This window comes from Urocitellus parryii, chromosome 11 (assembly GCF_045843805.1).
Source record: "Urocitellus parryii isolate mUroPar1 chromosome 11, mUroPar1.hap1, whole genome shotgun sequence".
NCBI classification, from domain to species: Eukaryota; Metazoa; Chordata; class Mammalia; order Rodentia; family Sciuridae; genus Urocitellus; species Urocitellus parryii.
Window position 1 is genome coordinate 101,987,596 of NC_135541.1, and position 27,665 is coordinate 102,015,260.

At 40.2% G+C, this 27,665-nt stretch overlaps 2 protein-coding genes across 5 annotated transcripts in view; one reads left to right on the forward strand and one right to left on the reverse strand.

The window, feature by feature from the left end:
- Positions 1 to 2,959: 2,959 nt before the first annotated feature.
- Positions 2,960 to 8,810, reverse strand: Cfap276 (cilia and flagella associated protein 276). Of its 2 annotated transcripts, XM_026402784.1 has the most exons (5): positions 8,730 to 8,810; positions 4,788 to 4,904; positions 4,010 to 4,125; positions 3,434 to 3,555; positions 2,960 to 3,044 (listed from the first exon to the last, which is right to left on the reverse strand). In XM_026402784.1, the coding sequence occupies exons 1-5, from the start codon at positions 8,808 to 8,810 to the stop codon at positions 2,974 to 2,976; spliced, it is 507 nt and encodes a 168-aa protein (XP_026258569.1). In that variant the 3' UTR covers positions 2,960 to 2,973. The 2 variants fall into 2 exon arrangements, with proteins under 2 accessions (XP_026258569.1, XP_077647665.1); XM_077791539.1 differs by lacking the exon at positions 4,788 to 4,904.
- Positions 8,811 to 9,967: 1,157 nt separating this feature from the next.
- Positions 9,968 to 27,665, forward strand: part of Elapor1 (endosome-lysosome associated apoptosis and autophagy regulator 1) — an 81,235-nt gene continuing 63,537 nt past the window's right edge. For all 3 annotated transcript variants that reach the window (XM_026402825.2, XM_026402827.2, XM_026402826.2), the window contains exon 1: positions 9,968 to 10,120. In XM_026402825.2, coding sequence (XP_026258610.2) covers positions 9,968 to 10,120 — 153 coding nt within the window. The remainder of the gene's footprint in view (positions 10,121 to 27,665) is intronic.

The following is a 27,665-nucleotide window of genomic DNA, read 5'->3' on the forward strand; positions in this document are numbered from 1 at the left end:
TTGGGGTGCTTAATATGCTCAATACGCACATTAATTCTGTTGGCAGGAATCTTGTCCTTAACTTGATTATTCACAACAATGCCAACAGCATGGTGGATAACATTGTAGACTCTCTCAGTTTTGCCATTAATACTTACATTTGTGGAACATTCCTTTTTAAACAGCACCCATTCCCTTAATGTCTACAATATCACCCTTCCTGTACATTTGCATATATGTGGCCAAAGGAACAACTCCATGTTTTCTAAAAGGCCTAGAGAACAAATATATCAGGTTCCTCTCCTCTTTACCTTTGTTTGTCATTTTGGTGAATTACTGGAAGATAGTGGTTCCAGCCAGAAGTCTTTATTTTTATATTTATTTTTTCCAAAGAAGCCCAATTTATTACTTTCCTCATACAAGTCCTGTTCTTTTCCATGGTGATTGATGTGCCTTTTCCACAAATTCCAACCTTCCTTCTACCCATACTCCCCATGTCTGTTAAAGTGTATATAGAGATAGCAGATACATTTGTTAAGGGTTTTGCCTGATATCAACATTAGATTTCCAATGATTTCTTCTTTCAGGTACAATGTTGCAATCCATTCTTCTTCCAGTCTTTTTTTTTTCTTTTTCTTTTTTTCTTTTTCCAGTCTTGAAGCCATACAGGGCCTAAGTTTAGAGTGGTTTTTGAGTTTCCCAGGACCCCAATTTTGTCATATATTCCAAACATGCTCCTCTTATTCCAACCATGAACCACTTTCCAGAGCAGAAGGGTGAGCCTCATACAGATTAATCCTGGAACACCCAGAGGCCACGGAAATCCAGCCCCACAAGCTCTACCCACCCCCCTAAGAGAACTGCCATTGCTCTGAACTCTCAACAGCATACCTAGCTCAAGAATGAGGGCTAGGCGTGGCTTTTAAGGAGATGACTTCAAGGACCATTCATTGGCCTCACATGGGTACTAAGCTGGAGGTGGCCATCTTGGCCTTATCAGGGTCTGTATTTTTAAAAGCTTCAACATGGACAATAGTAATAAATTCTGTTTTTGTGCTGAGGATCAAACCCAGTGCCTTATACATGCTAGGCAAACATTCTGTCACTGAGCTACATCTCCAGTGGTAATATAATCTGTTAACTGCACATCAGGTGATTGATTATCCAAGGAGTCACCTCTCTACCAACTTTAGTCATTTTAAATAATGAGAACTGAAACTTAATATTGCCATGTGCCAGCAAATACTATCTAAATAGAAGGTCCCACTGGAAGTTTGGTTTAAGGACTACATTTGAGTACCTGGAAGAAACCCTTTCACAACTGAATTAATGCATACGTTGTCTGACAATTAGACAATTAGTGTTATGTTCTTGGTTATCAAAAATACTCATGTAGCTTTGGGATTTTGAATTGGTGAATAATCATGATGCGTGGAAAAGCATGATACACACTACAATCTTAGTTACACAAAATGGGATATTATGTATGTACACGTACAACCTGGAGGGACAAGTCCAGCTAAGTTGCTTGTGACTGGATGACTTTGTTCTTTGCTTGTGTTTTTTATTTTTTTCTGTAACGCACAATTAGCTTTTTTTTTTTTTTTAAAGAGAGAGAGAATTTTTAATATTTATTTTTTTTAGTTCTCGGCGGACACAACATCTTTGTTGGTATGTGGTGCTGAGGATCGAACCCGGGCCGCACGCATGCCAGGCGAGCGCGCTACCGCTGAGCCACATCTCCAGCCCCCACAATTAGCTTTTAACTTAACAAAAAACCCTATTTTTTAAAATGAATATTACGCAATATCTTAAAAGATCCTTGGGCCATTTCTTGTCCAGTCTTTATGAACACAGAAGGTTCTTGGGAGTGACTTATAATTTTAGAAACCACACTAAAGGATTATTTTTTAGACACCTTCAAACTGAAACACCAGATTTATTTATTTATTTATTTATTTTTTTGGTGTGTGGTGCTGGGGATTAAACCCAGGGTCTTGTACATGTGAGCTCTACTAATTGAGCTATATCCCCAGTCAGAGTTTTGAATGATGTTATAAAAGTAAGCACAAGGGGCTGGGGATGTGGCTCAAGTGGTAGCGCGCTCGCCTGGCGTTCGTGCGGCCCGGGTTCGATCCTCAGCACCACATACAAACAAAGATGTTGTGTCCGCCGAGAACTAAAAAATAAATATTAAAAATTCTCTCTCTCTCTCTTTCTCTCCTCTCTCACTCTCTCTTTAAAAAAAAAAAAAGTAAGCACAAGTTATATATTATAGCACAAATTGACAAGGAAAGGGAGTTGACTACCAGGCAAGGAGACAGAAGCAGCGTTAGAGATTGGACAATGGCAAGTAGCCAGAACCAAGGAGATGGAACCCTCCAAGAAAAGTAGAATCTAGCAGATGACTAAACCCAAGAAGTCTGAATGTATAAAGTATGACCTTAGCAGAAATATTAATGCTACTTAGAGCTCTAAAATTACAGTGTTCCATAAGATCCTCAAGAGAGTGGGCTGTTTTGTTTCCTCAAAGATTTGCAAGAAATGTTGAATGGATAGCTCTTTTTTAATATATATATATATTTATTTTTTAGTTTTCGTCGGACACAACATCTTTGTTGGTATGTGGTACTGAGGATCGAACCCGGGCCGCACGCATGCCAGGCAAGCGCGCTACCGCTTGAGCCACATCCCCAGCCCCAAGTGGATAGCTCTTAATGGTTAGATTAACTTCAATTTGCAACATGTGAATACCTGTGTCCGGCCAAAAACAATGTTGTTGTAGTCTAAATCTTTATCTGTTCAGCAAGACTAATTCCAAATTGCAAATATACCCAATAGGATTACTTTCTAGGAGTTGGGAAATTTCTCTCCCATGTTTTAAGAGTAGACGAGAGGCACCTCACAGTAACGGACATTTCATGCTTCATTTTGCACAAATCTGTTTAATGGAAATAGATGGCAGGATGTCCACAGTCCACTGACCTGTCAACACTAGGTGGAGAAGAAACCACCGTCATTCTTTCGGGAGTAACCGCCATTGGTGGCTGCTGTATGAGGAGACACTGGAGAAAAGAGAAGAGGGATGAGCTTGAATTTTTAATCAGCAGTACATTATGGGAACTATAGAATTTTCACAATAGCTGGAAAACTGGCATATGAAGGACTGATGGGAGGTATAGTTCTACTCCCAGGTGTCTTCCCTGCTGAAAATGTTTATTGCTTAAACCTAAGGCTCACCTGAGAGTCTCTGAAAAATCAAATAAATTTCCTAGCTCTATAGTCAACATGTCCCCTGGTATTAGTGTGATATTTACCAATTTAATCACTGCTTTCCAACACCCTCAGTAATCCCTGATCTTCCCTACCAGCCATTAGCCTCAAATCTGATTCTTGGGTCCATTCAGAAAGATTTGTACTATCTCATCTGCCCACTCAATTTTCTAACCCTCACCTATGGATCCCTGGATGCTGTGGATACATTCCTTCTTAGGATTAATCCAGTGTCTGATGGTCCAGGAAGTGATGGGGGGTGGAGCAGGAAGGGGTAAACATTCCCCAGACAGGCACTTGGTTCTAGAAGATGGTGTGGGGCAAACAAAGGAGAGTAATCAGAGAAAGATGAGGAGAGAAAGATAATTGCCAAGACCCCAAAAGTAAAGTAGACAGGACTGGAGCTGTAGCTCAGTGGTAGAGCACTTGCCTAGCATGTGTGAGGCACTGGGTTCGATCCTTAGCACCACATAAAAATAAATAAAATAAAGGTATTCTGTCCGTCTTCAACTACAAAAAATAAATATATGTATTTTTTAAAGTAGACAAAGCGTCTTTTTTCCCTTTGGAATTAATGAAAAGTTTTGCTCATTTATACAGATGAGTACCATCTTGGATGGTTTCTATTCATTTTAGACAATTAAAATACAGATAGATGTAAAAACAGAGAACTTCATGCACAAATTAGTAGCTATCAGTGACATTTCACGTTGTATAACTGGATGGCAATCTACCACAGGGGGTTTCTACCACTTACTTGTGGATGTCCTGGATAGTCTCCTGGTGTAACAGGATCTCACTTTTGTTCTTGAATGCCCCACTGTGGTGGTCATACAAGGTGGTTAAGCGGAAATCCAGGTCATCCTTTGGTATCTACAGGGGAAGTCAGTTCCCCCAGGGTTAACTCGGTCACCTGTGCCTCCATTTTAGCCAAGTTCTGTTGGGTTCGTGACTATTCCCCAGAAATATAATGTTGGGCCTGAAATCTACCAACTCCTTATGACACTAAATTGTCGTGCATGATGACTTCCTAATTTGTAAATAAGAAATTGTCTCCCTTGGGCTGGGGCTGTAGCTCAGTGGCAGAATGCTTGCCTAGCATGTATGAGGCACTGGGTTCAGTCCTCAGCCCTACCTAAAAATAAATAAAGGCATGCTGTCCATCTAAAACTACAAAAAAAAAAAAAAAAAGAAAGAAAGAAAGAAATAGTCTCCCTTATGATTACTTTCAAGGAGTGGTGACATGGCAATATTGTCTTTGAATTTGGCTTAATAAACTTGACCTTATATTCAGTTCTTGTTTTAATAAAAAGAATATAAGAAATCTAGTAAAAATGACTTGTTGCAGATAACTGCCTGGAGCAAAACCCAAGCCTTGTGACTTGATAAATTGGTTTTGGATTTGGTAAGATCTCAGACTGGGGCCAATAGGAAAGATGATGAAGCAGTCAGGTCAGGCTACTACCTGCATTATTAATGGATATTCATGAGTCATAAGTGGACAGAAAGATAAGTAATATTTCAATGCTAAGTACCGTGGGATTAAAAAAATAGGCATCCCGCCTTATGGAGTTGATTGTGGGAGTTGAGCTGAGTCGACTCCAGGGTTCCTGTTGTTGATCAAGGTGAGTTTGGTTCTTGTGTGGCAATTTCTGCAAAAGAGAAAACACCCATGGCCTAGTTATAGAAAGTCTTGTTGATATGGTAGCATCAGGGACATCTGCAAAAAGAAGAATGATGTGGGGTAAGACTCTTAGGTTTTTTTAGAACTGGAAGAAATGGGCCAGGAATACAGAGAAAGGAGTGAAATGGGATAGGGCTGGGTAAAGAGTAGGGAATAGGTAGGGAAAATGATGAGCTCAGGTTTTGGCGTCCTGAGTTTGAAGAAAAGGTGAGACTGCTAATTCATTTGGCAGGAAATCAGAAGTGTGCAACTTGGGAGGACAGCTTAGAACAAAGTAATAAAGATCAGGGTTTGTCTGTATGCCTCAGTAGTTGAAGCCTGCAAGAAGTCTGACCAAAAGGGAGAGCCAGCTCTTGAGGATTGCATAGTATTATAGCTGGGAGTGGGGAAGGTGCCATGAGAAGCAATTAGGGGCAAAATCAGGAGTGCAACATTTAAGTAGGTGAGAAAAGCTTTCAGTAAGCAAGGACGTGTCATTCATTGTGTTAGGTTTGGATCTAGGTATGTCCCTCAAAAAGCTCATGCAGCAATGTTCAGAGTTGACAAGATTGGATTACGAGAGCTGTGACCTCATCAGTGGGTTAGTCTGATGGATTAACAATTTGGATGGACTGCTGGGTGGTAACTGTAGGCAAGCTGGAGGAAGGAGTCTCTGGAGGCGCAGTTTGGCAATTATATCTTGTCCCTGGCTCCTTACTGTCCCTCTGCTGCTCTCTGGCTGCCATGAGCTGAGAAGCTTTCCCCCACCATACCCTTCTGCCATGATGTTCTGACTTACCTCAGGTCCAGAGCAATAGAGTTAGTCAACCATGGACTGAACCTCTGAAACCATGAGCCAAAATATAAATTTCCTCCCCTGAGTTGTTCTTGTCAGTTATTTTTTGTCACAGTGATGGAAAGCTGAATAACACATATTGATTGAAGGCATGTCAGAAAAAAACCCGTTGAACAATAGTACTTTAAATAAGCCCCACAAGCATGAATGTGTAAATCACAAATTGATTTCTCCATTACATATAAAATGCCATATTTTTCACCACTGTATATCCAGGACCTAGCACAGTGACCTAACAAATGGTATTCGAAAAATGATACTGGATGAATCAATGACTGAATTCCACTGAGTATAAACTACAGTGGATTAGAAACATTCAACTTATATCCAATGTTGTAACCTTTATTCCCCTCAATACAGTTGTTTGACTTAGCTCAGTTAGACCTTAATTGAACAGTAGTATTGAGCCCTGTCCTATCATTGACAGATGAAAACTGAAATGAAAAAAAATATAAATATGCAAATATAAAATATGCAAGAATAGGCTCAGATATCCCTTGCTGTACTTTGGACAGCTTTCCTCCCACTCTCTTTGAAGTCTGCAGGAGACTTGTCATCTCTATCAGCCTAAGAATGAGATTGCCTTTCACTGAGAAAGTTGAGACTGTCAAGCACAAAGGCCACCTACATATTCACTTTCCTTCCTTCACAGGGAAAGGGAGCCCATTTTACTCAAGAGTAGCCTCCCTGGACCCAGATCTTCCCTGTGTGTGTGCTTCAGAGACCTGTACCACTTGCATCTTCCCCCGCCCCCCGCCCTGTACAGGGATTGAACCCAGGGACACTTAACCACTAAAACCCAGCCAGTTTTATTTTTTATTTTGAGACAGAGTCTTGCTAAGTTGTTCAGGATCTCACGCTACATTGCTGAGGCTGGTTTTGAACTTGTGATTCTCCTGTCTCAGCCTCCTAGCTATTCGGATTAGTTGTATGCCACTGCACTTGGCCCCTTGTCTTCCATCTTGCCTCCCATTCCTTTATCATGCTCCAGCTACCATTTTGCCACCTTCTCTACAGAGCCAGACTTCTTCAAGAAGATGACTACCTTCACTTCCTCCCCATTCCCATCCCCTCTGCTGTCCCATGCAGTCTGGCTTCTGCCTCCAGCACCCACTGAAACTGCTCTTGGTGATCAAGGATCTTTGTGGCTAGATCAGGAGAATCCTTCCTCATTTTAATTGATTACTGTGGTTTCTGGCACGACCACTCTGAATTTTCTCAAATGTTCTCTCCATCCTGTGAATTCAGCTCCTCTTGGTTTGCTTATGGCTTCTATGTCTCACTTTCCCTCTCTCTGGCCTAGACACAGTGATATTCTCTAAGGTCTAGTGTCTGCTTTTCTTTTTCTCACATTCACTGGATGAGTTGATTCTCTCCCATGGTTTCAACTACCATGTAGATACTGTGTCTCCCAATTACATCTTCAGTCCAGAACTCTCAATTCTGTTGCCTACAACTAATCTCAACAAAAATGTTCCATAGGCACCACAAAAACAATATCTATACAATTGCTTCAATCTTTCTCCCCAAACCTGTTTCCTTAGGACACCTCATTTCAGTGAATGGTAACAAACTATCAAAACCTAGGAGTTATCTTAGATTGGCCTCCTTTCCTTGGACCCATATCCAGTCAGCCACCAAGCCCTATCCTTTACATCTTCCTCAAATCTACACCTTATGGCCACCCCCTACATCACTGCCACAGTGATGTAGGTCCACTGTTTTTCCTCATGGAAATTGCTGACCCTGCTTTCTAGCTGATCCCTCTTGTCTCAGTCCAGTTCTACCCAATCCACTGTCACATGTGTTTTCTAAAACACCATCTGATTGTATCACTCCAGTGCTTTAAAATCCCCCGGTGACTCCCACACATCGAGGATGAAATCCCAATCAATTAGCATTGTGTTCACAGTACCCAAGCCACCAAGGTCACTTCCCCAGCACTGATCACTCGATGCTTCCATTTCACACGTGTACTTCAGCTCTTACAGACTATGAAGTTCCCCTAAACAGGCCAACCTCTCTCTCCTTTCCATATATACATCTGGTACTTTCTTTTCCTTGAATGCCTGATTCTTGTTTCTTTCCTTCTGATTAACATTCTATCTACTCCTTCATCGGCCCAACTAACTCAAAATTGGATGTCAAAATTCACCTGCTCTGGAAAGTGTTCTTTCAAGTTACTGGTTGTCTGGGTACCTTACATATAACTCTGTCACAATACATGTGTCATTGTGCAAGCATTTTTGCTGTTGCTGATCTCTTTTCTTCTAGAGTTTCTTGAGAGCAAAAGCTCTACCTAGTTTATCTATATGCACTAAGTATTTATCAGAGTACCGTACACATCTGGTATTTAATAAATGTTGGATAAGAGGAAGTTCTTTGATATTGTCATTAAGCCTAAGTTACCATTTAATTACCTTTTCACCTCTTCAAATAGCCCAAACACTTCTCCCAGAAAAGATCCTCTAAATTCCCAGATCACTGACCACATCATGCTACACACATGTACACACAGACATATTCTGGCATTAACCAGAAGACAGGCTGTGAAGACAGAAGTAGGAAGCACAACCTGGTGTCTTTCAGAGAACTCTCCTACTTCCTATATCATTTCTCCTCAGAGAACAGCTTTCCAAACAAGGGAAGAGGGTAGCTTGGTGGAACCTGAGCCCCAATTATTTGTACTAATCCCTACTTGGAGCTGCAATAACCCCTTGTTCCTCTAGACTAGAACCGTCTTTCCCTCTGCTCAATGGCACTTTCAAAATGTCAGTCAACCTGAACGTGGGGACCAGGAGACCAGGCCAGAACCGCTTTCTCTGGTACCGAAGAAGTCAGTGGCCTCACCAGAGGTTCTTCATGTTACCATCTCTGTCCCTCACATCAACAGACTTTCGGCAACCCTACTGGGAGTTGGCGCAAGCAACCTTGGAAGCCTTTGCATACGCATTGTACCTTAGAAGCCGGCAGTTTTTCCAAGCGGGAGTCGTCGTTATCTAATGTAGGTTGTTGGAAAGAGTCCCGGGTGGGAGGCATGCTTAAAAGTTGAGTGAGAAGCTCTTACTAGGATGGGAACCGGAGCAAATGCAGTACAGTCTTGCTCGCAGAGGATCCCGGGTCCCAATTGTTTGGAACGCCCAGTTTCGGTTGCCCGGCAACTGCTCCTCCATCTATGACTGAGATGAATTCCTTCGAGAGAGACGCCACCTGGCGGCTGAACTTGGGAGGCCCCTATAGGGGAAGCTGCTGGGAATGCCTAGGGAAGGGGCCGCCGCCGAGCTGCCTGGGAGCCCTACCCGAGATCTGCCCTCCTGAGCCTCAGATGAGGAACGCCGGTATCTCTCCGTACAGGACTTCTGCAAAAGATGTCAGTTGCGAAAAGAAGCCCTAAAAGAGGACCCAGAAGTTTCCTTCTCCCTCTCACTTAATAAATGGCTTCTTATTTTCAAAACAGCGAGAGAATTAGTGATGTCAAGGGACCCAAGAGCCCACGTGTGGTGCTTGGAAAATTGCCGGCTAAGGCAAACTCCTTGCTTGTACTCGGTCTAACTATGCAAACCTCAGGGTTGCTCAAAGAGTCGATTGTAAATACAAGGACGGGTGGATGAAAGATCCCCAGAAGTGGTTTTTGCAGTAGGTCATAGGTATTGGGGCCAGTCTTTTGGGAGATGCCTTTTGGAAGGTAGAGATGGCGTCTCAACCTTCTATGGCTTCACATGCCACGTTTGCAAGACTAAAGTTACTCAGATATAGCCCCTGGCCGGGAAGGGCTGTAGAAAACGTGAATCGTTGGCGGTGGCTTGGAGGATGTTTTCTATCGCAAACGCGAGCCCTGCGCCCGCCTGTTGGGCCGGTGGCGAACCCGCGCGCGTGCATTCTCACCCCGCTCGTGCCAGCGGCTGCGGTTGTCATGGAGACCGGCAGGTGAGCGGCAGAGGCGCGCGTGGTCCCTGCCCCACCCGCGCTGAGCGAGAGAGGATGCGGTTGTCAAGGCGACGTGGATAGGAGGAGAGGACGGAGGGAGGAGGAAGGATGGGCGGCCTTCGCGTAGCCGCAGGGAGGTGACTGAAGCGAGCCCAGCCCCTTGCATCCTCCCCCTGTCTACCTCCCTCCCCTTTTCTTTCCGCCTTCTGCCAGCCGAAGCAGCCGCCGCAGCACCTGAGCCGCTACTGCCGCTCGCTCAGGACAACGCTATGGCTGAGCCCGGTCGCAGCCACCATCCCTCTGCCAGAGGCAGAGGAAGAACTGAGAGGCGCACACTCCGGCTTCTGTGGCTGCTGCTCTGGGCTGGGACCGCCTTCCAGGTGACCCAGGGAACCGGACCGGAGCTTCACGCCTGCAAAGAGGTACTGTCCACCCCTCAACCCGACCCCACTTTTGCTTAGAAAGATCCTGGATCCAGGCAGAGACCTTGGGGACCCAGGCACAGTTTCAGTAGACCACAGAGTTTAGATTTCTTTGGGGATGAGGCATGGGGGAGGGAAGAGCAGCAGGCTGGCATCATGGGGAGGCCAGCCCACTGGAGGACTCACGAAAATAGATCACCCTCACACAGCTTGGGGTGCTGAGATCAACGAGAAAGGGCCCAGCTCCAAGAAGTGGAGTGACCAGGGTCCCTGGACTCAGAATGAGTGAGCAAGAAAACATGAATTGTTTTCCAGATGGGGTGAAGTTGCCTGTAAAGTGGTCAAAAACAAAAGATTATGTACAGAGAGGCAAAATAGAAAGAGGAAAGGCAGCTAGTGGAATAAGAAAGGAGTTAGAAAGGGGTGTGGGGGGAAAGTAGTGGACTGAAGTAGTAATTTTGTGGTTTAATCATACTTTGAAAGGTGGATGTGAAGGTGAAAGATGTGTGAGAGGGACCGTGGGCTCCCACCAACTCTCTGGTGTCATTTTAAACACCCAGCTACTTTTTGGGCTGTTAAATGTATCGTCTTTACAGCCTTGCCGCCCCCAGCATACTTTGTTTAGTGTTTAGGACATTCCACCTTTATCCATATTTTAAGTTTTTGTACATCAGGTTTCTGCCAATCTCTACTCTCCTTCTCTGGACATCTGCTAACATATGTCATAAGTCTTTTTCAAGGTATTTTTCAAATGTTGGCATATTTCAGACAATAGGCAATGAATGTCTTCCAACCAAAAATGACTTCTGAAAATCCTTTGTGGAGAGAAACAAAAAGGCATTAGGAGTAATAATATTCAGTAATTTCTATATTATTGAAATAATAATTTCTATATCATTGAAAGAGCTCTGGGTAGGCTCTTTTTTAAAAAAAAAACCATATGGTAGAGGCAGTGATAAAATATTTACAAGAACAATGTTGGGGAAGGCAAAATAAAAGTTCTGTTATCTCTGTGAAATGTGAAAGACTTCAAAATACATCAGAGTCCAGCCCTGTAAAAATAATCCCAATGTAAGTCTTAACTAAGATTTTAAGAGGTTAAAAAATATTCTTTATAAGTTGTTGGTGTTAACTGATTACCAATGACTGTTCCATCCAGTATGTGTGTGTGTGTGTGTGTGTGTGTGTGTGTGTGTGTGTGTATATATATATATATATAATCAGTTTATATATATATATATAATTATGAAGGTGTTCTGAGCACTAAATTGTCTACCACATAGCAAATCATGAGGAAATGAAAGGGATTTTTGTGTGAATAAAGATATTTGGCTTCAAAGACTCATAAATAGGTCAAACATGACCCCAGTCAGTGGGACTTTTGACAACTTTCATTAGTCCCTATAACGACTTGCCCCAAGCCATATACTTTTCTACCACATCATTTTATGACATGTTGTAAAGATGATTGGGAAGAGGATGATACTGTCAGTGACTAGCTCTCTGGCCTTTCTAGCCTATGGTCTAACCAACTAAAATAGAGTCCAAACAAGCCCACTTGCCTAAGAATAAAACACTATCATTTCCTTTTGTGGAAAATTACCAATTCTTATTGAGATCTTGTTTAACTATGGAGAATATGAAATATTGAAGACATTAAACACTTTGTATCATCTTAGTTTGGAGAGAAGGAAAGATATAGATATTTAAGAACTCTAATTTCTGTGCAGATTTTGCCTTTAGTCCTGTTTAAATAACCAGTATTTGCTTAAGCAAATGGTACTACCACAAAGAGTGAGATTAAGGCAGTAGAAAGGTGTGGAGTTCAACATGCCAGGAGTCCAGTCCTGTTACTTGCCATACCATTTTTGGTTCTGTAGAATGGGCATTACAGTAAGACCTGCCTTAGATTGATTTGAGGATCAAAGGGAAAAAATAACATCTAAAACACAAAATAGTTACTTAACCCTTTTCCCTGCTCAGCTTCTTGGCCAGGAGATTCATACCTCACGCCAGGCTGGAAATTTCTTAGGAGCAAGCTCATTGGCCACAGGCATCAACAAGTTCTGTTTACACTCTCCTTGAGCAAACAGTAGCTGCTGAGCACCCTCCGCGCCAAAATAATAAGGAAGAAAATAAACCCATTATTACAGTATTCTTCATTTGGCAATATGAACTGATCCAACAAGTTTGGGGGCTTCCAACCCCCAAATGGGGAAAAACTAGTCCAATGTAGACTAGCCCATCTCTGTTCTTAATCTTCATATGAATTTCTTGTGAGCTTGTGTTAATGGCAGGGACTCTTTTCAGGCCAAGGCTAACCCTAATGACAATAATGCTATATATAGTCCATCTTCGAAACATCTCTCTGGATCTAATCAGGAAAAAGAGAGGTTTAGCTTGAGGCCTAAACTGAGGTGGCAAAGAACTGGGAATTGTACCCTGCTGGACGTGTGCTGGAGCTTGGCGTTCTTTTCACAGTTTTACAATAATCAGGGTCACCAGTGGAACTAAACATCCTGTATGATGTTTGTCTTCATGAATCATTTCTTTAACCTGTGCTAGCTCAGGCGAAGTGCTAACTAAGAGCCAAAGGTCTGTTTTCCATAGCACAATGAATCTAAATCAAATGAGAGAGGAACAGAAAACTGCCTTTAACATGATCTCCCTTGTCCTGAGGCTTGAGGCTAATTGCCCCCAAAGGGACTTCCCAATCTATATTGAAAAGCTCTTGGGGTTGAGCAATCTGGAAGACATGGATTGGAATAAATTTTTTTGAGTGAGTGATGATTCTGTCCTTTATTAACAACGCAAGTCAATTAACTTTTGACAGTCTTGGATTCCTGATCTGTAAAAGAAGGATGGTGATACCTATCTCACAGGGATGTTGTAAGGATTAAATTAAATTAGAGGACACATGTAAAGAGCCTACTCCATACCTTGACATATCACAGGTGCTCAAGAAATATTGGTAGACAGAAAAGTTAAGCACACAAATAATGACCCATAAATGATGACATAAGTTTAATGTGTGGTCACAATGCAGGGTGGTAGGAGAGAGGCAGATAAGAAAAGAAATAAGAGTTGGGCCCGGCGCCTTCGCACACTCCTCTAATACCAGCAGCTTGGAAGGCTGAGGCAGGAAGATGGCGAGTTCAAAGCCAGCCTCAGCAACTTAGCAAGGCCCTAAGCAACTCAGTGCTCAGTGAGACCCTGTGTCTAAATAAAATATTAAAAAGGGCTGGGGGTGTGGTTCAGTGGTTAAGACAAAAAAAGAAAAAAAAAAGAAAAAGAGAACAGTTAGTACCTTGACCTGCCTCTGTGATAATCAGTAACATTTCAATGGGAAGAGATGGAGAAAGTGTGCTTTCTAACTAGAGGGAGGAGCCTGAGGAATGGTCCACTGGTGAACAGGCAGATGATGCTGGGGATTGCAAGTAGACCGATGCGCTGAAATGTGGAATAACATGGGGAACAATACAAGATGATAAAGTTGGAAAGTGAGAAACTAAGGGGAGAATCCTTGGAGGATTTCTGGCTGAGATAGCAGCCTGCTCAGAGTGAATTTGCATGAATAGAAAATAAATGTGGATGAGGTAGGTTGAAAGGTGAGAGCAGAGATGGGGTAAAGAGGCCAGTTCAGATTTTACTGAGGTCCAGGATGAGGTTAATAAAGGTACTGCACTGGGATGGTGATAGTGGGAAAAATGGAAATGTGTAGATAGGACAAAGGGGCTGATGGGAGGTTAGAAAACTCAACTGATTAGCTGAGGCATAGGGTGCTGGTGAGGGGCAAGTTGAGGATTTTTGTCAGGATTTTAGAGTGAGCAGTTGTTAGTAGGAGTTCCTAGCCCAGATGCAGAAAGAACAGCGTTAGAGAGCAAAGTGATCCTTTTTTTTTTTTTTCCTTCCAGCCTCCCTGGGATCAGCCCCTGTCACAGGTGGTGAAATGCTGAGTCTTTGGCACATCCCTTCACTGTGTGATCTTGGTTTTTAGGTTTTATTTCCTTCTGTTTGGTTCTCACACGTTAACTAAGGCTTGAACTCCACAGGGAAATGGGCAGATCTAGAAAACTTTCAGGGCCCCTGATCTTTCGGGAAATATTTATATAAGATTTAAACTGAGTCTTGTGGTTCGGGACCATCAAGGTTGGATGCTAAAAATACCTGCCATATTTGAAGAAGAGGGAGACCATTTATCATGAAGTACTGATAGGAGCAGGATTTCTGCTTTTGTTCGCCATCAGAGAGGGATAGGGAATAAATACATTCTTGGGCTCTGAAGGCATTTAAGAAGACATTTTGTTTATTTTCCTGACTCAAGGTGAGGGTGTACCAAAACCAAACCAGACTGATAAGTATTAGACTTATTTAAAAATTTAAAAGTTACAAAATGGTGCATTTCATTGGTGCTTTGGAAAATATAGGTTACAAAAGGAAAGATGATAAAAACCGCCTATGATTCCATCACTTGAACTATCATTTTTATGTATATACTTGTGAGAGAGAGGCAGATAATGGTACAGAGTGCGGGGTATGGATAAAACTGGCTGAGCTGAGTTCAGCTTCCAGCTCCTTCTCTTAGCAACTGACCTGGGGAAGTTATTTGATCCCTTCATGCCTCTCTTTCTTCATCTTTAAAATAGGAATATTGGGGGCCAAGTATGTAGCACAAAGGTAGAGCACCTTGAGTAGCATGAATGAGGCCCCTGGGTTATATCCCCAGTACCACACAAAAAAGAAACAATGAATATTAATAACATTTACTTGATTATTATACATGAGAGTTAATACATGCAACGTGCTTGGGACAGTTCTTGGTGCATAGTAAGTGCTCAACAAATGTTAACTATTATTAGATTTTTAGTGGAAGCATAATCAACTTTGTCTTATAATAATAAAAACTATTAATAATTTAAGGGTGATAGGAGTAGGCCTAATAATAAATAGATGTGAAAGATATTCTGAGGAAAATGATGGTGGAACTTGGTAAAGAGAGTCGAGGTGGGGGGGCACAGCACTCTAGCAGTGCTGCTCCACATGGTGGCCTCCAGCCACAGGAGGACAGTGAGCACTTGAAGTGTGGCTAGGACTTCTAAGGAAATGGATTTTTAATTTTATTTTGATTAAGTGAAAGTTCAAATATATTCAATTCAATTATTGAAAACCCTTTAACTGTGTTTGGAACAGCCTGGGTATATGAATCTACTTTCTCAACTGTCAACTTTATGAAATCTAGATAGAGATCGGTATTTCCCATGCCAATTTAGTGTCTAGACTGAGATGTCCTATAAAATTTAAAAAATACAGGTCAGATCTAGAAAACTAAATAAAAAAGAAAGAAAAGGACTGGGACTGTGGCTCAGTGGTAGAGCGCTCACCTAGCACGTGTGAGGCACTGGTTTCGATCCTCAGCACCACATTAAAATAAAATGAAGATGTCCACTTACAACTAAAAAAATAAATATTAAAAAAAGAAAGTAAAATAAGTCAATAATGTTTTATGCTGATTTCATGTCAAAATGATAATGTAGGCATTATCTAAGTAAGATCTATTATTAAAATTAATTTCACCTGTGTCTTTTCACTCTTTAAAATGTGGCTGCCAGAAAATTAAAAGTCCTGAATATGGCTCACATTATTGTGGGACATTGTTGGCCTGGAGGTAATGGCTGTGCACATCTGGCACCTGCCTGATTCTCCCATTTTACATTATCTTAGATAAGATAGTCTCTTATCTAAGCCTTTGCTTTTTATTTATTTATTTATTTATTTATTTTTTTGGCACTGGGGATTGAACCCAGGGGTAATAACCACTGAGTCACATCCCCAGTCCCTTTTAATCTTGAGACAGCTCTTGCTAAGTTGCTGAGGGTCTCCTTCAGTTCTAAATTGGCCTCAAACTTGCAATCCTCCTGCCTCAACCTCCTGATCCACTGGGGTTACAGGTATGCACCACTGAACCCAGACCTCACTGAACCCAGACCTCACATCTGAAAAATGAGAAAGATTTAGTTCTTGTCATTTATGGATCACTGGGAGGATTAAGCAAGGTGATGTTTGGAAAATGCTTGGCAAAATGGCATAGCATGTTTAGCTCAATAAATGTGCCTGTTACTATTTTATGATCTGCTTTTAACAAACTTTATAGGATCATCATTGAATGGTCTTGTACGACACCATTTTAGGGATGAACTGGAAGAACGACCCTGGCTACTCTCTAAGGCTAACCCTTTCACTTTGACCTCTGCCTTAGCTCCATCCCTTCTCACCTTCTCATGCAGGCCAGCAGTTCCTTCCATTCTCTGGGTCCTTCATTCTTCCCCTCTACGGAGTCATTCTTACTCACTTTCACATGTGCTGCTTTTTTTCTCTTATCTTGAAAAATAGAAAATGTAGGGCCAAGGAAGAGTGCTTGCTTAGCATGAGTGAGGCCCTGGGTTGGATCCCCGAGCACTGTAAACATAAACAAACGACATAAATTGACGCCTCTTGATCATTAATATTTTATATTGATTGTCAAAATGATAATGTGGGCATTAAGATATATTATTAAAATTAATCTCCCTCTAGTTGCCATTCTATGAAAGTGTTTCCCAATTAGAGCAAAATTGTGTATAATTACTGAAAATCTTGTGTGTAATTACTGTCTCCAAATCTCCTCCCTCCTTCCTCTTTTGAATACCTTCCCCGTTAACTTCTATCCCTGTGATTTCCCCAAAACTGCTCCTGCTCAGCTCAATGGTAATCGCTCAGTTTCTATTAGACTTCATCTTTCAGTCTTCGATAGAGCTATGATCACTCTCACTTCCTGGGAACACTTTCTTCTCTTGGCTTCCAGGACACCAGAACTGCTTTTTGGATTTATTTTGTTTTACTACCTCCCTCCCTGGTGGCTCTTTTTTTTTCTTCATCCCCTCTATTTTTTTCTTCATTGCCTTGAGCTCTAAAAGCAGCAGTTTGGTGGTGGTGGTGGGGGGTAAGTAACTGAACATCTTTATACCTCTCTTTCCAACCTCTTCTATTTTTATTCCTTTCATCTCGAAAATACATCATGGCTTTGAATATCATCTGTGATGGCTCCCAAATTCCTACTTCCAGGCTGGACCTTGTCCCTGAACCCCAGCCGGGTACAGCTACATCTATGACTTCTCTAAATCACTGTTGGGTTGGCAGCTCAGATTTGCCATGTCCAAACATCTCTTCTCCCCACCACCATCAAACACACCTCGCAGAATGTTCCTCACCTCAGCTAATGGCATTCTCTTCCTTCCAGTTACTGAGACCCCTGAATCCTCATTCCTCTCTCCCTCCTTCCTTCATCCAAATTAATCAGAAAATCTTACTAGCTCTACCTTCAAAATACATCCAGAATTTAACAGCTTCTTATTGCTACCAAGGTGCGGGACACCATCTCCTCTCACCCTCAAGGTGGCAAGAGTTTCCTAACTAGTTTCTTTGCTTCTACCCTATTTATTGTTTAGTGTTTAGCCAGAGTAAACCTATTGAAAATAAAACAAGAATTGTGTTCTTCCTCTTCTCAGAACCTTCCAAAAGCTTCCTGAGTAGGAACGAATCCCTCACAGTGGCCTAGAAGACCCCTTCTCCTTCCCTCCAGTCTTATCCGCTTCCTTGTTATTTCTCAGACAGGAGGTACAACCTCCTGCCTCAGGACCTTGGCAGTTGCTGTTATTTCCATGTGACTTAATTCTCAATCACCTTCAGAGTTTTGTCAAAATGCCATCTGGTTCCCTATCCCATTTTCTATTTTATTTTCTCCAGAATGTCTGTACTCCCTAACATACCGTATGTTTTACTTGTTTCTGTCTTTCCCCATTAGTATATGAGCTCCCTGAAAGCAGAGCTTTTTGTGTTTTATTTAATGGTGTCTCCTGCACCCCCAACAGTATCTGGTATATTGTGTGGCCTCAACAAATGAATCCAATAGATGATAGTATTCTACTGATAGGGGTTACTTAACTGATGCCCTGTTGTTTACACTGAAGTTGTTTTGACATCTGGCTGTTATGAGATGGACCTCTTTTTACACGTCCCTTTCACCACATTTATCATTACTTCCTTGGAGTAAATAAAGTAATGGAATTGCTGGATTTTTGGGCTTCTCTTATCCATTTCTAAATTGCTTTCCAAAAGATTTTTTTAAAGCTGCTTATTTTTACCAATAATGTATGAGAGATTTTTTTTAAGAGAGAGACAGAGAGAGAATTTTTTAATATTTATTTTTTAGTTTTTGGTGGACAGAGAGAGACAGAGAATTTTTTAATATTTATTTTTTAGTTTTCGGTGGACACAACATGTTTGTTTGTGCTGCTGAGGATCGAACCCAGCGCCCTGAGCATGCCAGGCCAGCGCGCTACTGCTTGAGCCACATCCCCAGCCCCCAAGAGAGATATTTTTTTTCTACCACCATCAATATGTATTTTTTCCATCTTTACCAACTTTACAGTGCAAAAACTAATCTCATTGTTATTTAAATATTCTTTCATTTATTCCATTACTTTTGAACACAGCATTCATTTTCTACTTGTCTTCATTCACTGTTTAAGTTATATTTAATTATATAATAATTGATATGTACCAAATATGCACATACATAAGTTTTCAACCCACACCCAATTTAGGAACTAGGATGTAATCCACAATGGCAGAACTTTTTCTCCAGTCCCAGTCCCAGAGGCAACAGCTGCCCTGAAGTTTGATTTTTCTGTTCTTTTAACTTTTTTATGTTTTTCATCTACATATATACTATCCTTCTATCTTATTTAATTTTGTTTAATTTTTACCTTTATAATAATATATCATACTTTATGTAATATTTGATTTTATAGCAAGGCATGGTGACACACACATGTAATTCCAGCAACTCAGGAGGCTAAGGCAGGAGAACCACAAGTTTGAGGCCAGCCTCAGCAACTTGGTGAAGCCCTGTCTTGAAGAAGAAAAAAAAATTGATTTTCTAACTCAGTGTGAAGCTTCTAAACTCATTCATGTTATTGTATGTTAAAATACACACATGCACACACATACACACACATACACACACATATACATATATTTTTTTTCCTTTCTTTTTTTTTTTTTTTTTTTTTGGTACTGGGAATTGAACCCCTGGGCACTTTACAATTGAACTACATTTTCAACCCTTTTTACTTTTTAAGACAGGTTCTCTAAATTACTGAGGCTGGCCTTGAACTTGCAATCCTCCTGCCTCAGCCTCCCCAGTCCCTGGGATTATAGGCATTCACCACGGCATCCAGCTCTACGTTACTATATTTCATTCATTTTCAGTGTTTAAAATATTCCTTTGTGTAAATATTCCACGTATTTTAAATTCATTCTTCTGTTGATAGACACTTGAATTTCCAGTCTTCTGTTATTCCAAACAATACTGAGATGGATATTGTTGAGTCAGTCTCCTGGTGCAAATTTCTTAGGGTCATGAGTCTCAAGGTATCATTATCTTAAGGTAGAATAAATAGAAGTTTTACTAGATAGGAGATAGCTACCACTCGGGCTCTCAGGAAAGAGTCCTATGGGCACATCTAACCCTCTATGCTTCCCCTTAAAGTTTGCCTTTCCATTATAAAAAAAGAGAGGCATAATGCTATCTTAGACACTGGAAGGACTAACTTCTGAAAAAAAGGGCATTACCAAGAACTGTCTTGCCTCTAAGACATTTAGATAACTTCTGCAAATATGGATCTTGTTCATTGCCATTTAACAAGGGAAGTCTTCTTTGCCTGGGAGGTACTTACTTATTTTAAAGGTATTGTTAACTAGAGAACTTTACATTCTTAAACCAGATGTAGCTTCTCCTGCCCAGATAACCTTTCAAATGCAAATTTAAAAAATTATACTGGTTAGCTTTTGCAGTGTAACAAACCTCTCCAAGGCTCAGTGGTTTAAACAATAGCCATTGTTTAGCTCATAATCCTGCAATTTGACTGGGTGTTTCTTCCGGTCTGGCGTAGCATGGCTGATTTCTGCTGGGCTCCCTTATGTGACTGCGGTCACCTGGTGGGTTGACTGAGGTCTAGGTAATCTAGGATGCCCTCTTCAGATTTCAGCCTAGCAGTTAATAGCCTGTTGGTGGGGGTGCCCATGTTTTTTTTCTACATGGTCTCTCATTCTCCAGCAGGCTAGCTTAAACTCACTTACATGATGGTCTCAGAGTTCCAAGGCAATAAGAGCAAATCTCAAAGTGCAAGTTCTTTTCAAATCTATGTCATATTTCCTAATGTCTTAGTCTATGCCTATGTCATATTTCCTAATGTCTCATTAGCCAAAGTAAGTCATATGGACAGACTCCTCTTCCCCTTACTCATCTTATTCCTCCTCTGGTACCAGGAATTTGAACCCAGGGGCATTAAACCACTGAGCCACATCCCAGCCTTTTTTACGTTTTATTTTGAGACAGGGTCTCATTGAGTTTCTTAGGTCCTCACTAAGTTGCTGAGGCTGGCTTTGAGCTTATGATCCTCCTGTCTCAGATCTCCCGAGTTGCTGGGATTACAGGCATATGTCACCATGCCTGGCTCAGACTCTACTTTTGATGGGAGGCCCTGAAAAGTCACACTGTGAATGAGCATACATATAAGGATGGAAAGAATTTGTTACTACTATTATAGTCTATCACTGTGAAACACAGAGTTGATACAAATAACCAAGTGCTCATAGTTACAACTTTGGTTTGGTACTATGAAAAACAAAAAGTGAAGGATATGAGAGATAAGGGAACCTAGTTTATCGTATACTACACATCTTTAATATCTTTCAGCATCTTACTGGAAAGATGGCATCTGAGAACTTTTTTTTCAGTGCTGGGGATTGAACCTTGGGCCTCTGAAAACTTTTAGTTACTATTTCTGTTGGCATAGATCCCTACTTAAGGCAAACAGCAAGAAAATACACTGCATTCATGAAATATCACACACATGGCAAAGCATACAAAGTATTGATTTGGGAATAGGACTGAACTCCAAGTTTCTTGATTCCCTTTTGGTCTATTGAATACTATTTTCAAATAGCTTATTGTTTTTATAACCCTGCTATCTTCTTACTCTAATTCAAAATATATAGACTATAAAAAGGACACAGTACTTACCCAAAATTCCATGTGTGACTACTCTCTCTGTAAACATTTGGTTATATCTTTCAGACTTTGCTTTTCTTATAGGCTTTCTACACATTTATATTTATATGAAAATATATTTACAAAAAAAGAAAATATATTTACACTGGTAGATATAAATATAAAATTATCCACAAGTGGGATCATACCACACATGCTATTTCACAGCTTACTTTTTGTGCAATGATATGCAGGGGACATTGCTATGTATTAAAAATGTAGGTTTAAGCTGGCTGCAGTGGCACACGCCTGTAATCCTAGCAGCTTGGGAGGCAGGGGCAGGAAGATCCCAAGTTCAAAGACAGCTTCAGCAAAAGTGAGGTGCTAAGCAACTCAATGAGACCCCATCTCTAAATAAAATACAAAACAGGTTTGGGATGTGGCTCAGTGGTTGAGGGCCTCTGAGTTTAATCCCCAGTACCAACAAATAAACAAACAAAAAGAATGTAGGTCTAGAGGATGCAGTTGTGGCTCTATGGTGGAGTGCTTGCCTAGCATGTGTGAAGCACTGGGTTCAATTCTCAGCACCACATATAAATAAATAAATAAAAATAAAGGTCCATCAACAACTGAAAATATATACATATAAAAAGTAAGTCTACTTCAAGGCTGCATAGAGTTGTGTAGCATGTATATAATTTAATTTTTATAACCAACTAATTCAGATGGTTTCTAATTTCTCTTAACATAAATAAGACTGAAGTGAATACCTTTGCATACATATTTGTAGCTCCATTTTCTCCAATTTTCTTTCCTTTTCCTTTTTTTTTTTTTCTTTTGGTATCACAGATTGAACTCTGGGAAACTTAACTACTGATTCACATCCCTGGCCCTTTTTAAAATTTTTTAAAATATTGAAACAAGGTCTTACTGAGTTGCTTAGGGCCTCACTAAATTGCTGAGGCTGGCTTTGAACTCTCCATTCTCCTGCCTCAGCCTCCCAAGCTGCTAGGATTATAGGCATGCACCACCACGCCTGGCTTCTATTATTTTTCAGTTAACTATTAAATTATGTTTCTAGATATGGGGATTCTTTGTCTAAAAGGCATATGTATTTTATATTGTTCTATATTACTTAATTTCTTTCTTGGAGAAATTGTCCCGATTTTTACTTTGTTAGTCTTGTACACACTTCCCCCTTTCCCTCATCCTTTGCAATGCTAACAATCCTTTAAAACTTTGATAAATTAACAAGCAACACACACACACACACACACACACACACTTTCATTCTTGCCTAGTTCATAACTGAGGAACTTCACATGTTTCAAAAAGGTATCCACCTAAAACTCCCAAGTGAACTAAGAGCAGTTCTAGAAGTTGTTACTGCAACTGAGAGAGATTTTTCTGGATCCTCATCCTGCTGTTTCTGCCTCCCAGTGTGCAGTTTCTTGCACCAACCTGTATACACAATTTAGTATTTCCTAGGATGCTAAGAATTCATCTACATACCTGCAAACACACCAAGCAACACCAATAACAGTAATACAACCCTCTTGAGCAGTGCATTCTTGACTGATGATTTTTTTTTCAGAAGGAAGGGAATTAATTTGCTCCTCAGCAGCATTATAAAAATCCCTATGTAACCAAACATTATGGTATCACAAAGCCAACAAGCACAACCAGGAGATAAAAAATGAAAAAACCTTTTTGATTTGAAGCAAGTAAGAATGACACTGAGGATAACTTCCCAAAAACAGGAGGCAAGGGGAACTGGGAAGAGTTCTGCATATCCATATTGGAAAGGCACGTCATCACGTGTAAAGATGGGCACATTTCTGAGCATCCTCAGTTTAAGATCATTCTGTTTCAATCATTGTATGTTCAAAAATGGCAGCTGAGAATGCACCTGGGGTGGAGAATTTAGCATTTATAATGAGACCATAATAAGCAAAGTTTATTCCAGGTCACCAAAAAATTGACTCTATGATCTTAACTGCTTAAACTGGTTTCTCGTGGTTTTCTCTGGAGGGTCTTATCTGAAAACAAACAAACAAGTTGAAGAGATGTTAGCAGATGTTAGCTCCTCATTTAGAAGAGCAGCAGCTTCTTTCCCTACAACACAGGTGCTTGACCCTAAAAGTTCCTGCCTAGCAAAGAACACCTATAACTCATTCTTATTTATTTATTTGTTTGTTTATATGTGGTGCTAAGAATCGAACCCAGTGCCTCATACATGCTAGGCAAGCGCTCTACTACTGAGTCACAATCCCAGCCCCTATAACTCATTCTTAACCCTTTCACATTTCTGTCAGCTGCTTCTCTTCCATCCAGCCAGGAGTAGAAACGATCCACCTTGGTCCACACTACACCTCTACTCCCCTCTCTTCTCTCTATCTCCCCACCTTGTTGGTCTTCAGGGAGAAGCTGGTTTGGCCTGAAAAGCAGAGTTGATCATCACATTGATCACTCCAATCTACTTGTAGTAGTTATAAATTTGGTTAAGCACTGTGAAAGAAAACTGAAGGATATGATGAGAGAATATTACAAGGAGAGAATTTAGATGGGGAAGATCAAAGCAGGCCTCTCTGAGAGTGAGTTTTAGCTGTGATCTGAAGGCTGTGGAGGATTTTGACAGGTGAAGATGAGGAAGCAGGCTCCCAGGCAGGAAGCAGTCTGGTGCTTAGGAATGGACAGATGGCCGGTTTGGCCAAACCACATAATCTTACCCTTGAAAAATGAAAACGTATATCCCCAGTTGGAAGTCTCAAACAATTAAAGGAGGATGTGAGATTTTAATATAAGTTTGGAGCATGGATTTTATTTTTAAAATGTTATTTGCTTTTTCATTATAAAAGTAACACATACTCAAAATAATAATTCACACTTATGAATGTTCTAAATGACCTACATTTATTAATAAATAATAAAATGTTAAACACATTTAGCCTGACAATAACTCTATGAGGTAAGCACTATTAATATCTTTCCCCCACTCTACCCCACATTATTCTTTTTCTTTCCTTTTCTATGTTTTTCCATAGCACTGTTTGCCATCCAATATATACTCTACATATACACATATGTATGCATGCACACACATATTTATTTTAATTGTCCATCTGTTCTAACTAGAATATAACTGCATGAGGGCCAATATTATTATATGCTGTCTTAATTTTTGTATTACTGTGCCTGCCGCAATAATGGGTACTTAACATTTTCCCTGAATAAAAACCCCATTGCGTAGATGATGAAACTTAAGAAGTTACAGAGAGACAAGCTTGTTACTCAGCTTTAGCAAAAGGGCAGGAACTCAGGCAGCTGGATTTTTAGCCACTATATAGTTTTCTGCCTGTGCCTGCCAAAGATACAAAGAGTACAAAGGTTATAGTCCCCAAAGTTTCAGCATATATATTCTTTTTGAAATGCTTTATGCCTGAAAAAGTACATCTATGTTTTTAACTTTCCATAAATAGCACGGGAGAATATTTGTCCCATTCTATATTCTGCTGTTTTTATTGTTAGCTCTACCTCTTCATATTTTTTAACATATTTTTTTTTAGTTGTAGATGGATACAATATCTTAATTTTTATTTATTTATCTTTTATATGGTGCTGAGGATCAAACCCAATGCCTCACACGTGCTAGGCCAGCACTCTACCACTGAGCCCCAGCCCCATCTCCCTGCCTCTTTATTTTTAATAACTGAATTGCAATTCATTGTATGTTTGTTCCATAATTTATTGAAGCTGAAACTTTTTGATGAATAGGTTGATTCCGTCACTTACATTATAACAATGCTACAGTGAACATCCTCCTACATATTGATTCAGCCTTGAGTCTATCTATGGAATGAAACATTAAAAGCAGAATTAGTGCCTCAAAGAGTAGAAGTGTTCATTGTTTCCTTAGGAGTGTGTCAGGTTGACAGCATGGAGTTTTAAAGACATCATTAGCTTCTCCCCGTGTAGGCAGCTGACAGGTTCTGGGGAGGCATTGGCTGTGAGGATGTACAGAAGAGCTCATTGTCACCTGGGATGACTGAGACAGGGAGGGCCCAGCAGAAGGCTGAAGAGCCTGTTGGCTTTATCAAGCTGCCAGCTTGTCCGAGTCAGGCAGGCAGTGGCTAATTCTGCCAAATTTCTTGAGAATAAGTTAAACTCATAGTTTTTGCTCCGTCTGTACTGTTCCTCTGGTAAGTGATAAAAATGGTGCGGCTTGTCACATTTCTTTCTTAAGCTCTCCTTCTATGTTATACCAGATAAAGAGCAGAACAGATAATTATAGTTAGTGCTTGACAGCTGCTGGAAAAAAAAGACATTTTTCATACTTCCTAGGATCTTTACTCTTCAAATTCCTTTAAGTGCGAGAAGCCTAATATGGGGTTATCACCTATTTTTTAATCTTCAATTTGTCATGTATCATTAAAAGCATTTTGAAAAGATCCACAAGACTTGCATTGTGAAAAATAGATTGAACTTCACAGGCCTAGAAAATGGTTTTCTAAATCTGCATCTTAGTGCTGTTACGAAAAAAAAGGCAAAAAAATATATATATTGGACACTGCTTGGAATAAGTCTGCATACTAAGCAGAGCATCCCTTTCTCACTCCATGCAAAACAGTTGTTGTTTTTTAAAGCTATTTCTGAATTAGAAAGGAAAGTGAAAATTGGCTTTTTGCTTGAAATTGGTTATTTTGACCTTCAACCCCAACCACATGAAAATAAGAGAGTGAATAGTAAGCCACCAAGAGAAAAGGTATAGACATCAATTATCTGCTCACCTGGCTTCGTACAAATTCTTATAAGAATGGTCTGGCTCTCGATAGCATTTGGGGGAAAGTCAGGCATGTCAAGCCCTCAATTAGTTGCTCAGTAAATTTTTTAAGATGTATTTTTGTTGTAGATGAGCACAATGCATTTATTTATAATTTATTTTTATGTGGTGCTGAGGATTGAACCCAGTGCCTCTTAACTGTGAAGCTAGCACTCTACCCCTGGGCCACAACCCCAGCCCTGCTCAGTAAAATTTTGAATGAATAGGTCAACTTATTTCCATTGGTAAAAATATTTAAAAGATTGGTGTTACAGCCTTCTTTTACAAATATTAATAAAACTGTGTGGACTATCTATTAAGGAAAAGAAGTAAGGAGTAGTGCCCAAACATAAAATTAACAAAGGCTAGCAGGAAGTCAGAAGACAACAAAGAACCATGAAAAGAGAAAAAGCAGATTCTTTAAAATTTTTTATATATATTTTTAGATGTTGATGGACCTTTATTTTATTCATTTATTTATATGCAGTGCTCAGAATAGAACCCAGTGCCTCACACATGGTAGGCAAGTGCTCTGCCATGAGCTGCAGTTCCAGCCCCTATTCAGTTTTTAAAGAACCTAAAAATCGAAGTTTTTAAAAAAGTCATTAATATAATCCCACTTATTAAAAAAATCTTATTTTTTTCATTTATTTTATTATTATTTTTATTAGCTACACATGACATTACAATGATCTTGGCAAAAAAATCTTATTTTATTTTTTTTTTACCCAAAGAGACCAACAGGTTTGTTCAAACTGGGAAATGTCACCAAGATCTAAAACTGTGACTTAATAAAAAGCTTGGGTTAGGGTGGATCTTAGTAGAGATCCACCTCAGTGTGTCCTTGTGCAACACACACACACACACACACACACACACAAATTTTTAATTCACAGACACACATTTTAAACATTTGTAATTGTTAAGTGATTCCTGAATATTTTGAACCAAATGTGTCACCTCCCTCATCTCTAGATTTCACATGCTTCATATTTTCTCCTTAGATCTGAGACCAGAGCCCAAATAAATCCAAGACAGATTTTTTGTACCAGTCTGCAATTTCACTCCCTGCTGTCCAAGACAAGGATATTACCTCCATAGAACTCTACTTCCCAGCTTATGAAACAATAGGAATCAGTTTCTTAAAAGACTTGGTTGGACCAGGAACCTGAACCCTGAAAATTTAAGGAGATCTACCTATGACTTTAAAATCATCTCTCTATTCAGTGGACTTAGTATAAGAAAGTATAAACTTTTTCCTAAGACATTATCGTGAATCATTATGACACACAGGTTGTTAGAGATTAGAAAGGCCTCTGGAAGAAATGATGGACATTTAAAATTGAAACTCCTTTTAAAACATCTCACAGATATCTGTTATCCTCAATTAAGAGGAAGGGGTCACAGGAACCATGGAGGATCTTTGGCATCCAAATATCTGATGTAGGGAAGGGAAACATCTTCTGACACAAGAAATTTCCTATTTACAGTTAAGCAATATAGCCGGTCAACTTGATGGAGGCCACTTTGTCTCCAACATTCGTTTCCTTCACCCTATATACTTTCTATTTTTTATCCTTTAGAATATTGACAAATACTGTCCAGATTTGTACCTGGTTCCAGAGAATAGATAT